We start from the raw sequence: 20,961 nt of genomic DNA, 5'->3' as shown, positions 1-20,961 counted from the left end.
TGCAAAGAGGGGACGGGGTTGTTGTACGCTGTGTCGCTACGCCATCGGTCGTAACTAGGTTGACGCCGCTTACTTTTTATGTTGCTCTTGAAACACGATCTAAAGCAGAAGAGCACGATTGTTAGGATGTTGCATTGGCCCAGCTAGTGCGCTTTTCACACTCCTGCGTCAACGCACACTTTCAGTCCACTGACGAAGCGCCAAGCTCAGGGACTCACGCAGGCAGAACTAGAGCAGACGCCTTTCGCAACTACCGGAAGTCTGTCCGTGACGTCGTGGCCGCCGTGGCTTCAGTGGCTTCAGCGAATGGCTGCCTCTAGCGGCATGTCACTCTCCGTAGTTGTGATGTATGATCTAAAGGAGAATTAGTTCCAGATCTCATCGCTATGCGAAGGCCGATCGGCCCGCCAATCTAAAAAATCACTGCTTTTAAATATCAATAATCAATCGCTGGCTCGTTCAAAGCAGTTATGCATTGGGAGAATGCTCAAAAACATTTGTTCTAAACGTCGAAAACGTTTTTCAGTGGCCTTTAGAGCCATTTTATAGTCCCTTAAGCTGCGGATCACCAGAGGCTGTCTACCCGCCTAAATGGACAACAAATCGGTACTGACTCCTCAAGCTGAGGAGTGCCACAAGATTATTAAGTTTTAGCTCGCATAACTTCGGAGCGAAAGCTCTGCTTAATATAAAGGTCGATTTTTTTGTTTTGCTTCACGACGGGCATGTCTCTTCCAAGTGCTGTCCGGCACCTAACACGGTCGGAACCTGATTGGCCTAAAGTTATGTGGGATACACATTGGCAACTGTGTGGTCGTCATTTTTAAGAGCGACGGAGTGCAATAAAGTGAATGGTACGTAAGAGTAGAGCAAGAATTTTTGCTTTATCTCCGGTGACACTGCACACGTCATAACCGCACTTCGCTTCTGTGGCAAGATTCCTAAACACTTCTTGAGCTCAGTTTCGCTTTCGTGCGAGAGAAGTACCTGGTTTTCTAGTGCTGGAGGGGTGTAAAATAAGTTTTTGCTTGCTTCAAAAAGTGACATAACATCGTCTTCTTCGGGCTTGGAAGTCTCCTTGAAGACTAACCATCCAACTGAAAACTTCAATAAAATTTGTGTGAATTCAAGAACGTAGTCCGCATAATAAAGAGAAAACGTTTTATTGCAAACTTAAATTATCATGCCAATATGTAAGGTTGAAAGTGAATTTTCTTGCGGCGCGTCGCTCCTGAAGCAAGGTTTATAACTTTCTTTTACTCAATGAACGTCAACAACACAACGGGTGTGTAAAAGTTTTTGTAAAATGGAATGTTGCATACATTTCGCGCGTAAAAAGTAATAGATCACAATATCTTATTGAAGAAAAAAGGCGGCAAGTCTCTATACTTGCCACTTTTGGACAATACAAAAACGGCATTTTTCACCTCTAGTGTTACTACACCGTATTTTGAAAACTAAGTTTTGTTCCTTTGTGCTGAGAGATTTACCACCTAAATATAGAAATTTCATGGCAACAAAAAATGGTCATGGAACCTCGATACGGAACCTCGTCCGTATCGCTCATGTAGGTATTTAAGATGGTAACGGCAAAAAGCACTTTATTACTAGCGTTTCGGTCAAAGACCGGCCTTCTTCAGAGTGAACCCCTGGCGAAGGGCGGTCTTCGGACAAAACCTTTGTAATAGAGTGCTTTTCGCCATTACCCTCTTCTCTTATCGCCAGACCCAGCATCCGATACATCGACGCACTATATATATATTGCGCTAGTGCGAAAAAATAAAATGTTCCAGAGAAACCACACATGATAGTGGCTGCAAAAGCACACTGACACCAAGAAAGAGTGTTTGCTGGCTCTCTTGTTTTATTTACCTCAAAATGAAACATTCATTATCCCTGTATTTTTTGTCAAAAGGAATTCTGTGTCACTATGCAGATTGATGCCCTCAATGAGCGCATAAAGAAGCGCATTGATATGCACTGAACACAACATGACGATGAACCTAGGAATTCAGAAAACCTCGCACAAAAAGTTCCAAAACTATCATTTACCACACATCACGCTCCCTTTGGTGCCTTCTCCGCTCTTCACGTTTTACCATCTTCTTTAAAGGAACGTACACTGTCCTACTCGTTTTATTCGCTTGGTAAGAAAGGGACGAAAAAAAAGCCCATTAACAAAACACTGACTTTATCAGAGAAAATGAAGAGAGAGAGATATATATTTTAATGGCAACAGGAAGAGAAAATTAAGGTTTTTAAAGTATTTTCATAGCCATGAGGCTCAGCCTATTTAGCTTTCTTGTAGCGATTTTGAGGCCGTTTTGCTTTGTACTAATGCAGCGCATCTGATGCTCTCGCTGAGTAGTTCGCCTAATTTTGCCCAGCTCGGTTCGGATAACGAACCTAAAAACGTATCCACTCCACAGTATTGCTCTTCCATGTAAATGCTCTCTGACGGCGCTTCACTCAGGGACACTGCGAAGAGTCGACACGAGAAGCGTTACCGAGTGATACGTCTCCCTGTATCAACTCTGACCACATGAGCGAGCGAGCACACAGAGAGGCTCCACTTATCAGACAAACACTTGGTTTCGCGCTTATCGTCGCTGGCCTTTGCACTTGATACCGCTTATATGCTGCCACTGAAACGTGGTCGAAAGCCGATCACGGTGCATGCCTCTGTAGAGGTTGACTCTTCTTGAAGTCGTAGCCTGCATTTTCGCTCTGAAAAAACAAATCACGCGTGACTGTCATTCCTGACGCTTGGTGATCGGGGCTTCTGAAGTAGTAGTGAAATTGTCACTGCTACCAGCCATGCCATCTTCCCCTAACCAGAGCGCCGAGGAATCTATGCACCCGGGCGTCGACTTGAGGGCTTACGCCAGCGTTGAGTCGTATCCTAGTCAGGAAGACCTCAACGCTTGGGCCAGAATCCGCTTTACGAAGGCATCTCGAAGACATGACCAGCACCTCGATGTGGGCTGCGGTCTGGGAGCGTTTACGCGTAACCACTTGCTTCCCTACTCCAGGCCCTGCAGAAGAATGGTGGCAGTGGACAGTTCACGCAGAGTGATCGACTACGCTCGCGAACACTCGTGGCATCCGGACTTGACGTACGGTGTTATGGACATTGACAATGACGATGACGTGGCTCGGCTCCTGGAGACGTATGGCAAGTTCGACCGCGTATACTCTTTCATGTGCTTCCATTTTGTGAAGGACCAGGTGGCGGCGTTCAGGAACATAGGCAAGCTCCTAGTAGATGATGGAGAGTGCGTCGTCGTATCTTGCGTTGCCACTGCGCTCACAGACATTTGGCTTCAGGTGCACGAGACTCAGAAGTGGAGGTCTTTTATTCCGGTGAGTCACTGAGTTATGATATAAAATAAGTGCAACTATAATTTCAACTTTAGAGCTGCGCCCTGTGCATTCCACGTGATTCTTAGCACAACCCTTCGTTTAGTTCTTTTATAACTATAACGGCGCAAACAGCAAGGACACTAGTATATGAGCGAAAGTTACTGGCAGGAACGAACTATAATTGCGTCTGTGACTTCCTGTTCAGGTCATTAGAGTAGAATACTTGCTGTGACCTGGTATTCTTTTTCGAATCTAATGCGCACCAGACTAGGTAAGAGCACTAAAGAAGTGCAGTAGATATAAAGGTATATAGATTATTAAGAATGACCGCTCCAATCAGATGATATGTATGGGTAATCTTGGCGCACTTCTGGGCACTTACGAGATTTTGGATTCTTATGTGATCGAACATTACGACTCTTTATTTCATATTGTTTCGTAGGAAGTTCAGTCCGCGATACCTTGTTAGACGCATCAAAAAAGCGGCCTCAGTAACTTGCTAATTATTTACACCTAAAAAGTTCCATCTAAGTGATAGCGGCATTTAAAAAGCTACTTGGAATACAAAAAACAATGAGTTTCCGCTGTTTTGTCTCTTGTCCTGTCATTCCGACAGTGTTGTCTTTTATTATTTGGAATCGAGACCTAGCTATTAACCCTTCACCATATCTGTCGCTTTTGTCATCGAAGCATAGGCACCACCGTCATCCTAACTCCCGGACGGCGTATTTCGCACGAACTGATTTATTCCAGCAAGGTGGAAGCAGCAGGTGCCGTGTGCTGTGTTCAGCGACCACTGTGAAACACTTCTCTTGATTTTGTTCATGCAGGTAAAAGTTCGCTCTAAATTAATGTAGGTGCTTACATTTGATTTTTTTTTGCCGCAAAGGAAGAAACGCGGCGTTCATTTCGTATAGTTTCCACAAAGCACTGCGCTGATAATGACTGCTGCCCTTTCCACACCTCCACCCGTAGCTTTTAACTCTGACCACGGGTCCGCGGATATTATACTAAGTATACCTGCCAATTATACCTGCAAACCCGGTAGCTTAAATATTACCTTACTTTTTTGGACATAAACTGAGAGCTGGCAGCTATTCATCTTGTTTACTGAAGAGAAGGTCAAGTGGATCAGGGTCAATGATTAAGATTATAGACATATCCTCCATCCATTCCTTATGGGTGATTCCTACTCCCAGAATTCTGGCTCACTCACTCTACAACCCATGTCTTCCAGCATGGTGTCAGAGGAGCACAGTTAGTTTACAGTGCACCGGTTTCAATACCTATATCCTTAAACAAAATTTATCTTTTCTCTGTCAGATAAGCGAAAGGTGACTTCTTCGATTGTTCTAGATAATAACAGTGCTTTTCAAAATTTCCTTTAAGCAAGTTTCTAAATGTTGTTGCGAACTCCACACCATTTTATATTTACGTTTACAGTATTTAATTTTCTTCAGTGGCATTAAATTAGCGGGCCTAAGCCAGTACATGCATGTGCTGATATTAGCCCAATTTCATGCAGCCGGTGTCAATGGCGTAGACGTTCGAACGTCGGCTATACAGATGGTCATGCCCAAACCACTGCGCAAGCTTTGCGCTATCCTGACTGCTTTTTCTGGCGCCATGCACAGGCTTCGCCCTATACATTCCTCCTATTCGAATGAGCAGTGCATTTGCTCTTCATATCGCAGTGAGATTTCCTGTAACAGGTCTCCAATAAGATCATTTCACTTCACAATTTTTGGACAGTTTGTGATGCCTATAGGCAAAACGAAGCTTTGTTCTCTGAAATATTAGATACTGAAATCAACAATGATGTCTGCACTATATTTTTTGTTTACGATTATTCATATAGATGGGCCCACTGTAGCACTGCCTTTCTGAGGAAAGTATTCCTCTTTTTCCTCCTTTCTTTGTGTCTTTAGGATCCTAAGAAGATATTTTCAACTCACTTTCGCTTCAACTGTGTCACGCCAGCAGCGGAAATAGAAGAAGAGACGAAGCTCCTTATTAGAGACGCCGGCTTAGAATGCATCAGCTGCGAAGTTTACGAGAACTCCTGGACATTTCCGGACATCGAAACAGTTATAGGTAAGCCGCTCGAGAATTTTATTCTCTGCTTTAACTAACAGCACCAGTCACACGTGGCAGCGAAACTTGTAAGCAGTATAATGATGCACTGTTGGCAACATTGTAATCCACAGGTGATGCCTCGTGGTTTTAGTTTCGGTAGAGGGTTTTTATTTTACTTTTCATAAAATCGCCCAGAAGGTGCAAGAACTTGTGCAATATGCTAAAGCATCGAGTAATAAAGGCCAAACTGGGGTGAAAATATTGAAAGATGCTGAGCTGTTCTTAGAGAATAAATTTCTCGGATGTTTAATTAGCAGAAAAGCGAGCATGAGCAAGTGCAAACCGATGATCGCGTAGCGTAGGAGCAATTAATAACAACCTCAGTTCAGCTTTCAAAGCCCAGCGATTTCATTTCTGGGATATGCTGTCTTGGTCGTTGTGGACGGCTAACCTTCTATGTCTCTTGGTAAGAGAGGGTTTCGTGCCCGCATGCCTCCGACAGCTATAATATTCATGTATTCTACAAAAACCCCTCTGCCCGGCTTACAAACAAGCTGATTTTCCAAGTGCGTAAAGAGTCCAAGCTATTAGGAAAGAAAAGGGCTGACTGGTGAAAACATACAAATAGAATTCGGAACTATGTCTGACAAAAACTCTGCACGGCGGTGTATTTGCGTCCTTCCAAGAACCAGTAGTCGTTAGTGCCCAATGACTCATACTTCAAGCGTTTTCTCTATTCAGTGCAAATTTACAACTCGCGATACTACACTGATAAAATAAATTCGCTGAGGCGCTGCCACTGGTCAGCAAATCTGTAAGTCTCGGCCCAAAATTCGGGGTAGTTTAGGTTGAATTCTGCAGCTACAGGTGAGTCAGTTGAATTTAACAACCAAACTATTTCACCGAATTGTAAGGAAGGACATTCTTTTTAAAAATGTCTCACTGTACTAAAGGTCGTAAAGCATGTGCATAATTTAAATGCCGTCGTGCTTTCTCTTTCAGATTTTCTTTTTTCCATTTTTGGATCTCATGAAGTGGTGCCTGAAGAAGAGACGATTGCCTTTCGCAACGTTTGGCGGACGATTCTCGAGAGAAAGATGGAGGAGAAAGAAGACGGCAGCCGACAACTGAAGTTTCTAATCTACGCGGCACATGCTCGTCATCAGCAGGAGTGAAAGAGAAGAAGATAGTGTTAAATTTCATTTTTGAGGGCTCCACTGATTATACTCAGGCAAAATAACTGCCCATGGCGTAGTTGCGCGCATGCATGTAAAATAAGCTCAGTGTAATTTAGAGCAACTCTACCTCTGTGCTAGCCTTCTACTACCAAATCAGCCATCCCTGTCTGCCCTGTTGCCGATGGTTTCTTGCGACTATTTGATAACCTTACTGATGGGTTCTCGCAATGGCTCAAATCGTGACATTCTCAAGAGACCGATGTCGGCTTGCTGAATTGAAGAGTATACCCTCATATCGTCGCTCTTCACTCTGGCAGTCAACAAGGATCGGAAATTCATTCTCTTCTCTTCTAAAAGCCTAAACTGTGATAAAACTTTCTCATCATCGAACTGTATAGAGACGGTGATATGTTATTATTATGGAGATCACGCTAAGAATATTATTACTATTCAGAATTAGGATACGTAGCTAAAGTGGGGCCAAATTCATCACCGCTAACTCATGCTACATAGCCAGGTGCTTTCACTGCTCAATCTATCACTCTACAAAACAGAAATGTGTTTCTTCTTTCTTTATTCCGCACAAGTAGGTTGTAGATAAATATTGTTTATAATATATGACGAATGGCAAAAGACAAAGAGCTTTGAGAACAAACTTTTCATAAAAGAGTTTGTATAATGACCAGTTGAATAAAACATTCTTTTGTATAACTCTAACAACATAACTTTGTCAGATGTAATGCATGACAAATGTTTCGCTCTCTAGATCACCAATAATTTATTGTGGAGTAAACACATTGATACTATGAAACCGAGTGCTTACATAGGCTGCTTTATTAGGCCAATTTTAAATTATCAGGCTCCACTCAACCAATCACCTGCCTATGTCGCTGCTGCTCTGCCATAAACATCGCATACCATGTCCAATGAAAGCACGTTACACAATAACTTGGGGCCTGCTCATTGCATCTAATATTATAACACGTTGAATTCGCAGGATTTCTTTTTCATAATTATTGCTGCGTTTCTATCAAGAAATTCCGTGGGCAAAATGCATTTCCATCGATAGGCCAAAAGAAACACTTATATACATGGATGTTCTTTTCTTTCTCAATAACAGGAAATGGGAAGATTAAAACATTCCATAATACAAATTCTCCACAGCAGTTAAAACAAGACAAACCTCGCAATGCAGGCGTTGTGCCGTAAGTTACAGGATTATTTGTAACATGTGCGTACTCATAATTTCCGCGTGTAGCTGACTTGAATACAATTTCAATCAGTGCATCCACCAAGAATTGCAGGCCTCAACCAAAGAACCCTTAAAATAACTTCCACTCATCATTCAGCCCTCAAGTATGCTGTTTTCCATGCATGCACTCAACCTATTATGGTTTGGATAAGACTACAGCATATTAACAGGGTGCCCCAAATAATATTGCTCAATGTTCCAAATCATCTTAAGCGTCCTTTCCAACTTAAATCAATATACCCGATAAGACTGATATAAGGCGTTGGCCAGTGGTTTTTTAATCAGAAGAATTAAACAATATCTCGACATCAAGTAATTATTTTCAATAATATGGCTTTAAACGCTGAGCAGTGAATAAGGACGTTGCCGTGCGAGAATATTCCACCCAAGATACTCTAGCGATGCAATTTTAATGTAGCCTTTTTTATTATTTTTGTCAAGAATGAAAGCACTTGAAATTAACAAAGGGTGACAGCGCTCCTTGCCCACAAATGTTTCCGATTACTACACTTCCATCGACTTTGCTACTTAGAGACAGAGAAACGTCTACGGTTGACGGCAGCCCTATATAATGGCTTCGTGGCTATTCAACATGAAGCTGATGGCGTCTTTCTTTGAGCCAGCAGCAGCGAAATATTATAGGGACAATAAAGCTCTGCTATAAGGGTATAGCTCGAAGCGTAGGCTACCGCCCTACATATAAAGCCCCGCTTTAACCGAGCCGTATGAACATGCCTGCGTGGCCTATGGATAACGTGAATACAAGGGCCTTGGCAGGCTGATTCTGATATCTCCCTCTCATATGAAACGAGAGGCCCGAATTGGTAGCTCGAGCAAAACGTCACATCAGACAACTCTACGTCCAGTAAGTGCACGGCCATAGCACCTTCCAGCCATCTCCTGCCAACGCCATGCTCCTCATTCTTCGCTCACAATGCCAATGCGGCACCGACGCTACATTTTCAATGAACGGAGCTTTTAACGCCAAACGTCACAATCGTTTCTGCGGCCATACCAGCTGGCAATAACTTGCCATTGCTTTACAACGATGTGGATGAGAGCTCGGCAATCACGGCCAATTCTGAGGCATTGAGTCCGCTGTTGCTATTTTTAGCTTTCCATGCTTTCATTTTTCGAGAATGAAAAATGACTACGCTAACCCTACCCATCAGAGTCAACTGCGTCGGGTCAATTCCTGCCACTCGAGAACATTTCCATTCACAAGTCAGCGTTTAAAGCAATATATTGATTGAATGTGTTGTTCTCGCCTAATTACCGAAGTAGGCGGATGTCAAGTATGGTTGACGTTTAACCCTACGCAAGCATGGTTGCAAGAAGCGAAAGCACTAGCCCGCTGTTAGCGTGTGACCTCCGCGATATCGGTTGAACAGGTGCTGTCTCGGAAGGCCCTATACTTGTATATATAGGTAAGACAGAGAGAGCCCCGGCCGCTTCCGGACGGCGCTGCCAGCTTTCTATCATGCAAACTAGGATCTGAACTTCTGGACTAAGGCTTTCGCAATTAAACATTAAGAGCTGGTTTACCTTGGCTAAGCATGAGTGCACTGAGGGAAGCATTATTTACCATTCGTTTCATAGTTTTTCGCCGTTTTCATGCGTAACGCGAGCCCCAATATACAATTGGGTGCCGTAAACCACGCTGAAAAAGTCGCCGCAAGCCACCAGCTAACGGCCACTTGGCTCTTCCACTAACACTATTCCCGACAATAAAGTTTTCTCTCTCTCTCTCTCTTTATTTCGCTCAAACGTTATTGGTGCTTCATGAAAAAGGTGTAAATAAAGCATTTAGTGTGACTTTGTCGGACAAAACTAGGACGACGAAATCCAAAATTTAGTGTGAAGCACGGGCAATAACCACGTGAACGATCACGCATTCATTTCTAATACTTGAGCCGTTGCCAATTACCCACTGTGGATATGTGGCATGTGTACAGAGGGGAGAAAGAGAAGAAACCAACTACTGGAGACGGAGCATAGCTCAAATGCAGTGGCCAGTGCAGCTGGTCTCATAGCCTTGACGCGGTTTCTAAATCTAAAGGCTGCTTACTTTTTTCCAGCGGTTGCTCCAAAGAACTTTCACAGCCCCACCGGCGGAATATGATTAAGTGGGTTTCTGGATCAACAATTGCTAGCCGATATTTAAGACAAATCGTGCATCATTCACTTGAGTTTGGTATGAAATATAACGAGTGTTATTTTCTTATGTTAGGCATCATCTTTGCACATGAAAATGAACAAGCAATTCCTGACTACGGGCGACTAACAAGAGTATATATTTATCAATTTAAAGCCACAGGCACGTTCCTTTGCCAGGGACTGTTTCCTTGCTTCATATTCAAGATAGACCAATACTTGCCACTCCCGATAATTTAGGGCACCATTTGTGACCGAAATGAACACAAGCACAAAAGTCTGCAAGTACGTCTGAATAGTCGTTTTATTTTCTCAAGACAAGCAGAGCTCTATCTCTGCTGCATAAACATCTCGCGCGTAAATAAGCCGTGCTTAAGCGGTACCGATTTTAGAACAAATCTTGCACTTCTGGCCTTGAGCTCACGATAGATGATTTTAATGAATCCTAATGATTCCTTGGTGTCTTGCTTACCAACAATCAGAAGAGAGTGCAAATGTGCATCTTCCGTGCTTTGCCAAATTACAGCAGCATAGTTGCCCTGCCCTCGAGAAGTAGGCAGCTTGGGCAGGAACTGAGGAGCGACTCTAGAGGTAACAATATAATATTTCGTGCTGGGAAATTTCGCCCAGCCTAAAAAGTTGCTAATCAGTGTGAAGGCGAAGCACTCGTTGTTATCCGGTATTGCGAGCACGGAGGGTGCACATGCAGGTAAGTTTGCGGACTCCGACACATCTGCCAGTCTGGTATGGTCCCCGACGGTAGCAGCGATTCCTGCACGTCCGGAACGACGGACAGCCGGCGCGACCCACTGTGAAAAAAAAAAAGCGATAAAAGTTATTTCCAGTGAAGAGCAACTAGAGCACGATGAAATAGAAACGGTAACAAATTTTAGGAATAATCATAGTCGTGCGATTATCCAGTCGATTCTGCAACACACGTTTCCCTCAATCATAAAATGAGCTCCACGACATTGGTATTTAATGTTACGGGGCGGGAAGCCAGTGCACATCACGAACAGAGAACAGGGAGATATGACGTCCAATGACTGTGAAATGAATTAAATGAATCGCGGCGGGGCCAGCGCGAGCGCTTCTGCCAGCGCCACTGCCAGCTTCTTTCTTGTCTGTAACATGAGCCGGGGTGACTGGGCAATCGTCCCGACCGTGGACGAGGAAGTTTGTCGATGTCGATGAGATCCATGGCATGACGATGGACATGACTGGATGGCTGAAGAAGAGGAAGAAGGAAAACAACAACGGCTTGCCGCCACGATTATTCTCGGATGAAGCCGGGCTCAGAATGCTTTCGGGCCGCAGGTCACCAGCATCCGATGACCGAAGCCCAGGAACTCAGCGCATGGCATAGGCGGGGGGATGTCCTCATATGTTGCGTCGTCTTCGGTCGGTGCACAGGGTCTTCTATAGTCAGCGTCTCAACAGTGGAGTCACCAGGTTAGTCGACTCTCATGCAGTGTCCTGTGGTCGTGTGGGCGACGTCTCAGGTTGTTGCGATCATTTGGTCTCTCGTTTGTCGTGTCTTGTGGTCGAGGCAGCGCACGGGTCGGAGGAACGGCAATGTCGGGTCGGGTCCGACAGGCTGTGGAACAACTAGGCGCTCCATGGAACCTGCTGCCGATGGTGCACGCAGACACAGTGCGTCGAAGCTTCGGGCCAGGATGACGAGTGATGATGACGTACAGCACACCTCCAACCAAAATGTCACAACGCGGGGTAGTACAATATAATCGCGCTACTGGTACAAAGAAACGAATCTCTAAAAAATGTAACGCTCACTAGGCAATAAATAGGATAGTAAAAAGAGATCCTGGTCACTGATAGGGCTTTCCTCACTGCTTTCATGCTTTAAATCACTGCAAAAACGAATGGTTTATTTAATATATTGTATTTGCAGCCGCACACGTTTAGATGTAAATAGCGAAAGCTGTGTGTACTTAATTAGAGCCTGCCGGTCATGAACTCAGTGTCATCTTGAGGACATTAGTTGGTGCAAAAAAATAACATCTAAAAATAAGCGTCTTTATTTTGTTCACAAATGACCTAAATTAAATAATATAAATTAAGTCATGTTATGCTAGAATGGCAACAGGCTCCTAATATTTTTCGCTTGGGTTAGATTGAAATGACCAACGCTACACATAGCACATTATAAATCTGGGCGCCGGACAATTTATAATGAACAGAAATGAGCCAGATCCACTGGTGACAGCTTTCTGAGTCAGTTTATACATTCTAGTATATTGTGCGTGGTTTCATTTACGCTATCTGTAACGCTGCTTTATGGCCACCTTCAACGGATATGAAAGCATCGCTGAAAGTCCTGAGCCAAGAAGGCGACCATGTAAAAATAAAATATCGCCTCCTCTCTGAGGAAAGACCAATGTGACTGCGTGGAGTGCGGCGTGAAATTTTAAAATTGGGCTGGCTCTTCCCGTCTTATCAAATTATAGATTGCTATCTAAATGGCACTCTAAAACTGGAAACTATCGAAGTGGCGGTGGCCTTGTTCTGTCGCCTGTTTTCACATCCATTTGCTCATGACCATGCCTTTTCGAAACTACATTTGGCATGCATAAACTGCAGATTTCATTTTTAGCAAGTTTAGTTTCTACGTGCAGTCAAAAATGCTTCATACTGGTTCCTTAGTTTTATTGTGACGTTTCAACCAGAGCTGGCCTTCATCAGGAGTGAGAATGTAAACAATTCTGCTATATATATATATATACATACGGTATCATTACGGGCTTACGCCATTGTTTTCAAAGAGGCCTACAGCCACAAAAACAAAGTAGCACGGAGAAGGACGAAATCATTTGCGGTGTAATCTGTGCTACACCTAGATTATTGCACTGCAGGACGTCATTTCTACTACTGGCCCTTATGTTGTTGCCTTAAACAACATACTGTTTTTAAGGAAACTACTTTTAATCAGCACGTGCTTCATGCTGTCGCTAAGTACATTTAGTAACGGCATGTGATAGCTTAGACATATACTTCATGCTGGTTACATCGGCATGTCGAGCAAAGATCTAATCAGTGCATGATGCACTTCTGCTAGTGGCTTGCAGTCAGTTGTTAACGATTGGGACCAAAAGACTTGCGCCTGAACACTGGCAACCATTGTGATTTCTTAGATTCAATGTTGATGTCATCACAGACTGTGAGGAAAGTGTCCAGTGCTCACGCAATACATCGGCCACCTCGCGGAGCCACCACCACAATTCTTGTTCGGACGGCTTCGCACTTCGGGCTAGAAAATCGCCCAGAATAGTAACCATGTGCCGGCACAATATCGTCTTTGTAGGTACGAATTGGAAGAACCGTTCGCGGCTAGCACTGCTTTATTTGACGGTATTTTTGAAATAGCACTTACTAAAACAGCACACGAGAATTTTTGAAACTCATCTGAGAGTTAGGGAAGCTATGGATATCCTGCAGCCTTGGTGGACAGTAAAGGACACTGAGAGTGGAAAATGTAGGCGTTAAATGGATTTCTGCATTAGAAAAGACTCACTTACCATCCGACCATTGAAACAGCGAACGGACAGGCACAAAAAAAAAAAACATACAGAAGCCAGAAACGCAGACAAATTGATAGACAGACGGGCAAAAGAGTGATCAGGCAGAAATACGTTCAGGACCCCGCCGGGGTGGCGCAGTGGTTACGGAGCTCGACTACTGTTCTCAAGGAGGCGGGATAGAAACCGGGCCTCGGCAGCCGCTTTTCGATGTAGGCGGAAGGCAAGGCGCCCGTGTGCTGTGCGATGTCAGCGCACGTTAAAGAACCTTGGTGGTCGAAATTTCCGGAGTCTTCCACTACGGCGTCTCTCATAGCCTGAGTCGCTTTGGGACGTTAAACCCCACAAACCAAGCCAAACGGGAAATACATTCAGGAAGAAAGAGAGCCATAAACGAAGGTAGACGGACGTACAATTATACAGACAGTAAGGGAGACAGACATACCGCAGTGTCGAAAGCAGATAACGGGACAAGTTGGTACAGGCATACATGACCAACAAGATCACGGAAAATACGGACAATAGAGAAAATATGAACGTGCCAGGCGCTCACTTCAAATTCTACTTAACTCCATGAAGTAAATTACACATAGCAAAATAGTATATTGTTTTGTTATGCGTAATTTTCTTCCTTGAGTCAAGAAAATGTAGAAGTGAGCGGCTGATCCGTTCCTATTCTCTCAGTTAGCCGTGGTTTCCGCGATCTTGTTAGCTATGCAGGGTCGTCTGCTAGCTCTATAAATATTTTAACGGCCAGCTTTCGCCTTCATAGCTGAGTACGTCTCTCAGGACGCAAAGATCACAAAAAAGCTATATTAAACACCTCTTTAAACAAGTTAATCTATAGCAGTCAGCAGCTCTGTTTAGTTTCCTTTATACACATAAGCATAGATCGGTAAGGCACAGCTTTATCTGAATGACCGCACGTCATGCATAAAAGGTGGAACCTGTTCCGAAGGCGTCCATGTGTGCTGTGTGTTCTTGGTCTTGGTGTGGTCAAGGCTTCGAAACCTGGCTCAAATTTGTCAACAATTATGCTTTGGTAAAATTATGTAGTCATTCTACAACGTGTCAAACACATTTACGGAAACTGCACTAACAACGGTGTGCAATGAGCGATGCCCTCCCCCCCCCCCCCACACACACACACTTAATTCATACACGAAATATTTTGCTGTATTAAGTTACTCTGTGCCTCAAAAACATCAGGCAATACATCACTGCTATTTGTCGAAAAGATTCACGTTATTTCAAGAGTGTATCAAGCACCTATATTAATGAAATAAATTATATCATTCGAGCAGCAACCTTAACTTCCTATTGCGTGCAACGTTTTATACGTGTTCATTTTAAATGTAATGCCGCGCAAACGTAACATGACACTGCTGGTTGAATTCAAACATATTGTTTATACCACTTGAAAGCTGCGAGGGGTGATGAGTAGCGAAGAACTCGAAAGAAAAAGTATGAAGAAGCTGTAGTGCTACCCACACAGTCTGTACGACGGTTCTGGGCTGGTTGTGGTGGCAGCGGGCTCACTTTCCAGGACTGCAGCTGTCACACTTTCAGAGTGGACGCAACCTGTAAGGATAGCAAAACAAGCTGAATATTATTGTCAAATGTAGCCATTAGCTAAAGAGGTTCATAATAAACCATTGACGTGGCCTTCAAAAACTGTGTTTACCACTCTTAAAGTGTAAATTAGAAAAGTTTAAAACTTCGAAAAATTGACCGTACACAAGACTATGTTGACGCTACGCAGACCCAAATTGTTTTGTCTCTGCTGAGATTATTTTCTTTACATAATCATAATAATAATCAGTTCAGAGGAAGAGAAAGGCGCAGTATCTGTCACACTTGTTGCTGTGGATACCTGTACCGCGCCCTAAGGAAAGGGAGGAAGTTGGGAGTGAAAGGAGATAGAGAGAAAGAGGAGCCGTAGTGGAGGGCTACAGAGTAATTTCGCCCACCTGGGGATCTTTAACGTGCGCTGACATCGCACAGCACACGGACGCCTCTTCGTTTCGCCTCCATCAAAACGCACCCGCCGAGGTCGGGATCGAACCCGGGTACTCCACCACAGTAGTCGGCCGTCTTACCATTACACCACCCCGGCGGGGCAACACACTTCTCAAAAAACTAGGTTGTTCAGCAAACGAGTGAATGTACTTCTTTTGTTACAAAACATGTCTTCCTAGACGTGCGTTTTTCGTTTATCGCTGGTATGATTGATAATAAACGCTTACAGCCTGGCAAGCTGCGCTCAAACCGTGCTCTTCCCGTTTCTTTTGGCAAGGTAAGAAAGAGAACACAAAAGAATGAAAACACATGTACTTCAGGCCGGTTCACTATCGCCTATACCCGGGGAAGAACAAGGGGGCAAACAGATGCTTAAATGAAAACATAATAGTGTATAAGGAGTCACCGAAAACCTCAAGTATGGCCCATAATCTCTGTCATACGGACTGAAGACTCTAATCGTTTTCAAAGCAGTGAAGCAGATACACGCGTTGTATAGCTCTGACAATATGGTTGAAGGTTCTTGCAAAAAAGCATTAAGCCAACAGGTTCCTGAAAGCCAAGTTCGGAACTTTCCAGTATTTATATGAGAGGCGATGTGGCCGATCACATTTTAAAGTGCAAACAAACCGCGGCAAAGTGCCGTTCCTTGCAATAAACTCGAGACAGACGTCAATAAATGTAGCTTCAGCTACAGGCTGAGCAGGAAAAAACCAACGAAGGTGGCTGGTTCACCGTGTTTCTTTAAAGTCCCAGTCGAGGGGAATCGTCAAAACAATGATCAAGTAAGGGCCATTTCTGAGCTACGCTTAGCATTTTTTTCCTCTTTTTAGTATTGCCCTCCTTTACTTTAATATCTATTTACAAAGCGAGAAACACCAAATTGCATTGCGTAGCCTGATATACGTGTGCAATGGGCAACAGCGCGATTTGAGCATACCCTAAATAATTTGCTCTGCTAATTTGTTCCGCGCTGCAGAATCATCCGGCGCTTCGTCACCGCCATTTTTCGAAAACTGCATACGAAGATTCACGCTTTTTCAAGAGTGTGCAAGCACCTGCATCAGAGAGGCAATGCTATTGACACCATAACGGAAGCATAGGTCACCTAAATCTGAGCTTTTCATTTCGCACTCTTTGATCCGCATTTTAAATTCGCTTATGAATACGAGCTGTCTCTCTATAGATATCCCTTCAAGCATGGCCCGCACCGTTCACGCGAATGTTCTCCAATTATATCGAATAATCCTCTGTCGAAAGGCAGCTATTATTAGTCCTCCTCCCGTTCAAGGCAATGCAATTTGTTTTGGTTATTGCCGCTTTTCTTTTATGTTGATGCTTCACTACTTAATTATTTTAACCCGGAACCATTTAACAGTTCATGAGATAGCGTCCGCAGAAAGTATGCGCAGGAACCGTGCAGTCTAAGTGACCGCTCCCTGTGTCAATTTTTCAAAAAAACCTGGGTTTAAGGGTGGGAACCGAACCAGGGCTCCCCGCGTTGGAAACGGGGGACACTTCACTACGTCACAACGGCTTAACGTTTCAATATGAATAAAAGCACGTGTAATGAAGGCACAGGTTTCTTAGATCTTTACTGAGACCGCCATGAGTAATTATGAAATGATTTTTCAGACGTCGAAATTAAGCGAGGAGCATAGGCTTCCTGTGAATTTTCTCCGTGGTTCGTGTGTGGTCGTAATACCATCATATGGCACCGACAGGAACCAGAACCCCCCCACCCTTTATCACCTTGTATGGCACCTAGGTGATGGGACTGAGCGGCACTCATGCTTTCGCCTTGGCCCAGTGCAGGTTCGGCAGTGCCCTCCTAACAATTTTTATACATGCTCCTGCTGCTTCATCATTAATGTGCCAGAGTGTTCGAATTTTGTATGTTCTCTAACAAAAAAGGAATCTGTAAGCATTGGAGTCCAGTTTACGAAAATTTCGAAGGTTTCTCATTTTTTTACCACGCAAACCTATAGGTTACGCACATGCGGCTGCCACTTCTTATACGCCTCAAAACATTTGATTATATCCAGTTCAACTTCAAATGGGCAAGCTCGTTATCTATTCCGATTGAACAAAGTTACTTGACATAGCCCTAGCTGCGCAAATGCGGGGAGTACAACACTACGTTACCATGTCTTAACGTTTCAATGCCTGTCTCGTTTTGCAATGCTGCAGCCATGTGTATTTCTAGCCACACCACCATAATTCGGGCTGTACCAAATGAATAATGCATTATTCATGCCAAAAATCAGTTGTTGTTTTTTTTTTTCAATTATTTATTATGCAAAGCGGGCATCATTCAAAGCTCGTATCCGCATGCGTTTTATGCATTTGGGTGGGTGATCATATATACTAGTTATTTCAAGGAAGCCACGTACTAAAATAAAGAAAAAGAATTGGACGTTTTGAGATATGAAGACGACTTCAGTAGCAACGCAGTACCAGTATTTGCTGATATGAAAAAAAATGTGAACGATATGAACCAGTGGGCTAGTAAACTAATATTTCATAAAAATATTAAAGCTATTTATGTTAGGCGCCTGGTTTAAGTCAGCTGTTTCTATCAAGCTACTAACCATAACAATAAATATTTTTAAAATTTCTAAAACGCAGTTCCATCGGAGCTACAGCCTAGCAAAGTTTTGTTACCTTAATTCTGACAGAGAAGCGCTCCTTCAAAAATCTCGCGTTGCAAATAACGCCCCCCGCAGTGCCAATTCATGGCTCCAGTGCTAACCTCTTCCAGCCTCCGCAATTGGAGCCGCAGGCAGCTGCGAGCATTGCAGCGCAAGCTTTACAGGCGCCATGATTGACAGGGCTCAAGCCGGTGCTCAAATAATTCGCAGGTTTGGTAAAGCGTGTTGTGTTTTCCCTAAATATATTTTATATTAGTGTATTCACAACTTTAAAAAATACTTTTTTTTTTGAAATTCCAAAGCACATAAGTGCGTTGCTAACATCCGGCTTCAAATATTTTTTTGGGAACCAGCGCTTTATTGCCATAGTAGAAAACGAATTACAAGCTCCTTATCTGAAACTGTTGGGCCTTTTTTCTGCTTTCCGCCAACCCATGCAATATGGGGCTCAGAAAACAAGGCAGTTCTTAAACATATTTTCGTCTTTGCTGCAACGCATCTTATTTCTCATGCATCTCTTTCTTGACTAAAATTTCAAATATCGCTTAAATGGTTTTAAAAGACGAAACCGCTAATTGGAAGCCAAGAATATGCTATTAAGTCTAATTCCGCGCTTGGAATGATGCATGAATAACATATACGTCTACAAATCTATTGAGCCAATCTGACTTGAAGCCGGCGTTCAAGTTTATGAATGATGTGTAGCCGAAAATGATCTAAGGAGTATATTGTTCAAAAATTGGGGAGTTTGCTTCTTTGTGGGAGAGAAGGGGGGGGGGGGGGGGGGTCTGGACCTTAAAACTGATAGTTTAACCGTGTGGCTATAATTTATGAGGGCACAGAAAAATTAAGTTTAATACCATGTGCGCTAAAACAAGGCATCACACTTTTGCGCATTTTAGCGAAAAGAACGCACAAAGCGAAAGAACATTTTCTAACTATTGTTGCTGAAATGAAATATGCAAATGGCAGAGAGAAGTTTGATCGCATTTTCTTAGACCTGAACGAATTTATCCGCGAACTCGTGATGACGCACAAGCTTGGATTGCGTCGATAATTAGGTCGGTATCCATCCGGAAGTCGATGCAGGCGCAGTCACTGTTCGTGAAGCTCTGGGGTTTAGAGATACCAGTGGCCGGGTGAATAAACCGGCGGTGGAAACTAGCAAAAAACGACTGGGAGATTGGTGGCTTAAAAGCAGAGAAGTGATATAATGTTAACATTGTAGGAACAAAAACTTAATAAATAGAATGATGGTTTAGTTAACCAATCTAAATCAATAATTAAAATATAGGGAGAAAAATGAGCATGATAGCTACTGCTACCACCCAGTTTCAAAGGGGACGCTCCTATATTCTATTCATCCATCTATCCAGGAAGTTTGTCGCGGACGTGCTAGCAGCATCGATATCCCTCTGTGCTGTATTTACTTGAACATACAAGGAGAAGTAGGTTCGTTGAATCGAGACCAGCTACATTTGTGCAGAAAATTAAGCAAGTCACGTGTACGTACGCTATGCAGAAAGACAAAATATTGCACAATTTCCACATCATTTTACACAACATCTAAACTTCTACGCGTAAAACGTAGGTTCATTAATGGGCAAGTAAAGAGTTACCACAATGGCGAATTATTCAGAACATATATTTAAGCCCGGTAATGGCGGCTAGCTGCTCTTCATTCAAAAGTGCATCATTCATATACACTACGTAGTGCCATAGTCAATTCTGTCTGGTTACTTTGATACAAAACAAAACTATGCCACGACGTCAGGTCACTTGTCAAGGCCTTTTGAAAGAGCGCATAATTTAAAAATAATTGCACACAATGAACGTACCTATCAATGCCAGCAGCAGGATTGTAATCCACAGTGCCTTCATTCTAAATGAACAGACACGTCAGCGAACGGAAGCAGCAGATGGGAACCACTTTCAGGAAAGAGACTTTTTTCCGGTCAGCAGCCACAATGGCATAGTGTGAGCGTCACGTGTGTCAGAGTTCGACTGTGGCAGTATTGCTTCACATCGCGCCTTGACGCACTTCGAGCAAGAGCACACAACACCAGTGGACAACCTTGCCGTTCTTTTCTGCGCGCTTCCGTCGGCGTCTCTTAACAGGACGTGTCAAGAGGTGGGTGCTCCCGAGACCGATAAGATAGAAGGCGCCTGCGGTTGAGCTGGAAGAACCCCGTCTCAGACTTTTGCTTCGAAGCAGGTCAGCTTTCCGTTCTTGTTTGCTGTTCGCCGTGCGTTATGAAACTAGACGTTTCGCTAGGGTGTGGCAACCATGTCAACTTGTTATCCTCGTGAAGAAATGCGAGCTCAAAAAAATAGTTCAATATGGGTGCCAATTTTTCTAGTTGGCCTAATTTCTCGACTACATTTTCTCTTTCCCGACAACGATGTGCGTAATCAAACAAGAGAGGTAGTTCTGCAAGAGATTTTTGAGATGTTAGAACTGTTATTTTTTGATAAAATCAATCTGGCATGCGGTGGCGCACTAAGACATTTTGAAGAATTGTTTTCCCTTTAAACACAGAAAACTACAAGACTCATTTGTGACATGTATTTTTACTCTAGGCTCTCAGACAGAAGTATACTTCAAAGGCTACCATGGCAGCTACGAACCTAGAAATTAAAAACAGATTACTGCTGCAATAGGATGAACACCACTTTAGTCTCATTTGCTATTGGAGAATTGCGTAATGATCACCACTTAGCCTAAATATAAA

At 43.4% G+C, this 20,961-nt stretch overlaps 1 protein-coding gene and 1 long non-coding RNA gene across 2 annotated transcripts; one reads left to right on the top strand and one right to left on the bottom strand.

Annotated features, from left to right (window-relative positions):
* Positions 1-2,732: 2,732 nt before the first annotated feature.
* LOC146189366 (4-vinylphenol methyltransferase 2-like) lies at positions 2,733-6,633 on the top strand. The gene is made up of 3 exons (XM_084603251.1): positions 2,733-3,363; positions 5,292-5,457; positions 6,442-6,633. Exons 1-3 carry the CDS (start codon positions 2,818-2,820, stop codon positions 6,612-6,614), a joined length of 885 nt encoding a protein of 294 aa, XP_084459377.1. The 5' UTR covers positions 2,733-2,817; the 3' UTR covers positions 6,615-6,633.
* A 3,670-nt stretch (positions 6,634-10,303) lies between these two features.
* Positions 10,304-20,300, bottom strand: LOC146189365 (uncharacterized). Its single transcript, XR_014707653.1, has 3 exons — positions 20,068-20,300; positions 15,051-15,140; positions 10,304-10,832 (listed from the first exon to the last, which is right to left on the bottom strand). It is a non-coding gene; the product is annotated as an uncharacterized LOC146189365 (long non-coding RNA).
* Between the last annotated feature and the right edge of the window lie 661 nt (positions 20,301-20,961).

Source organism: Amblyomma maculatum, chromosome 5 (genome assembly GCF_055883805.1).
Source record: "Amblyomma maculatum isolate TAMU_Amacu chromosome 5, ASM5588380v1, whole genome shotgun sequence".
NCBI lineage: Eukaryota > Metazoa > Arthropoda > Arachnida > Ixodida > Ixodidae > Amblyomma > Amblyomma maculatum.
This window is presented reverse-complemented; position numbering and strand designations above follow the sequence as displayed.

Coding starts and splice junctions, on each gene's coding strand:
- LOC146189366 (XM_084603251.1), top strand. CDS start 2,818: ATGCCATCTTCCCCTAACCAGAGCGCCGAGGAATCTATGCACCCGGGC. Junction 3,364..5,291: donor AGTGGAGGTCTTTTATTCCG/GTGAGTCACTGA, acceptor TTGTGTCTTTAG/GATCCTAAGAAGATATTTTC. Junction 5,458..6,441: donor GGACATCGAAACAGTTATAG/GTAAGCCGCTCG, acceptor TTTCTCTTTCAG/ATTTTCTTTTTTCCATTTTT.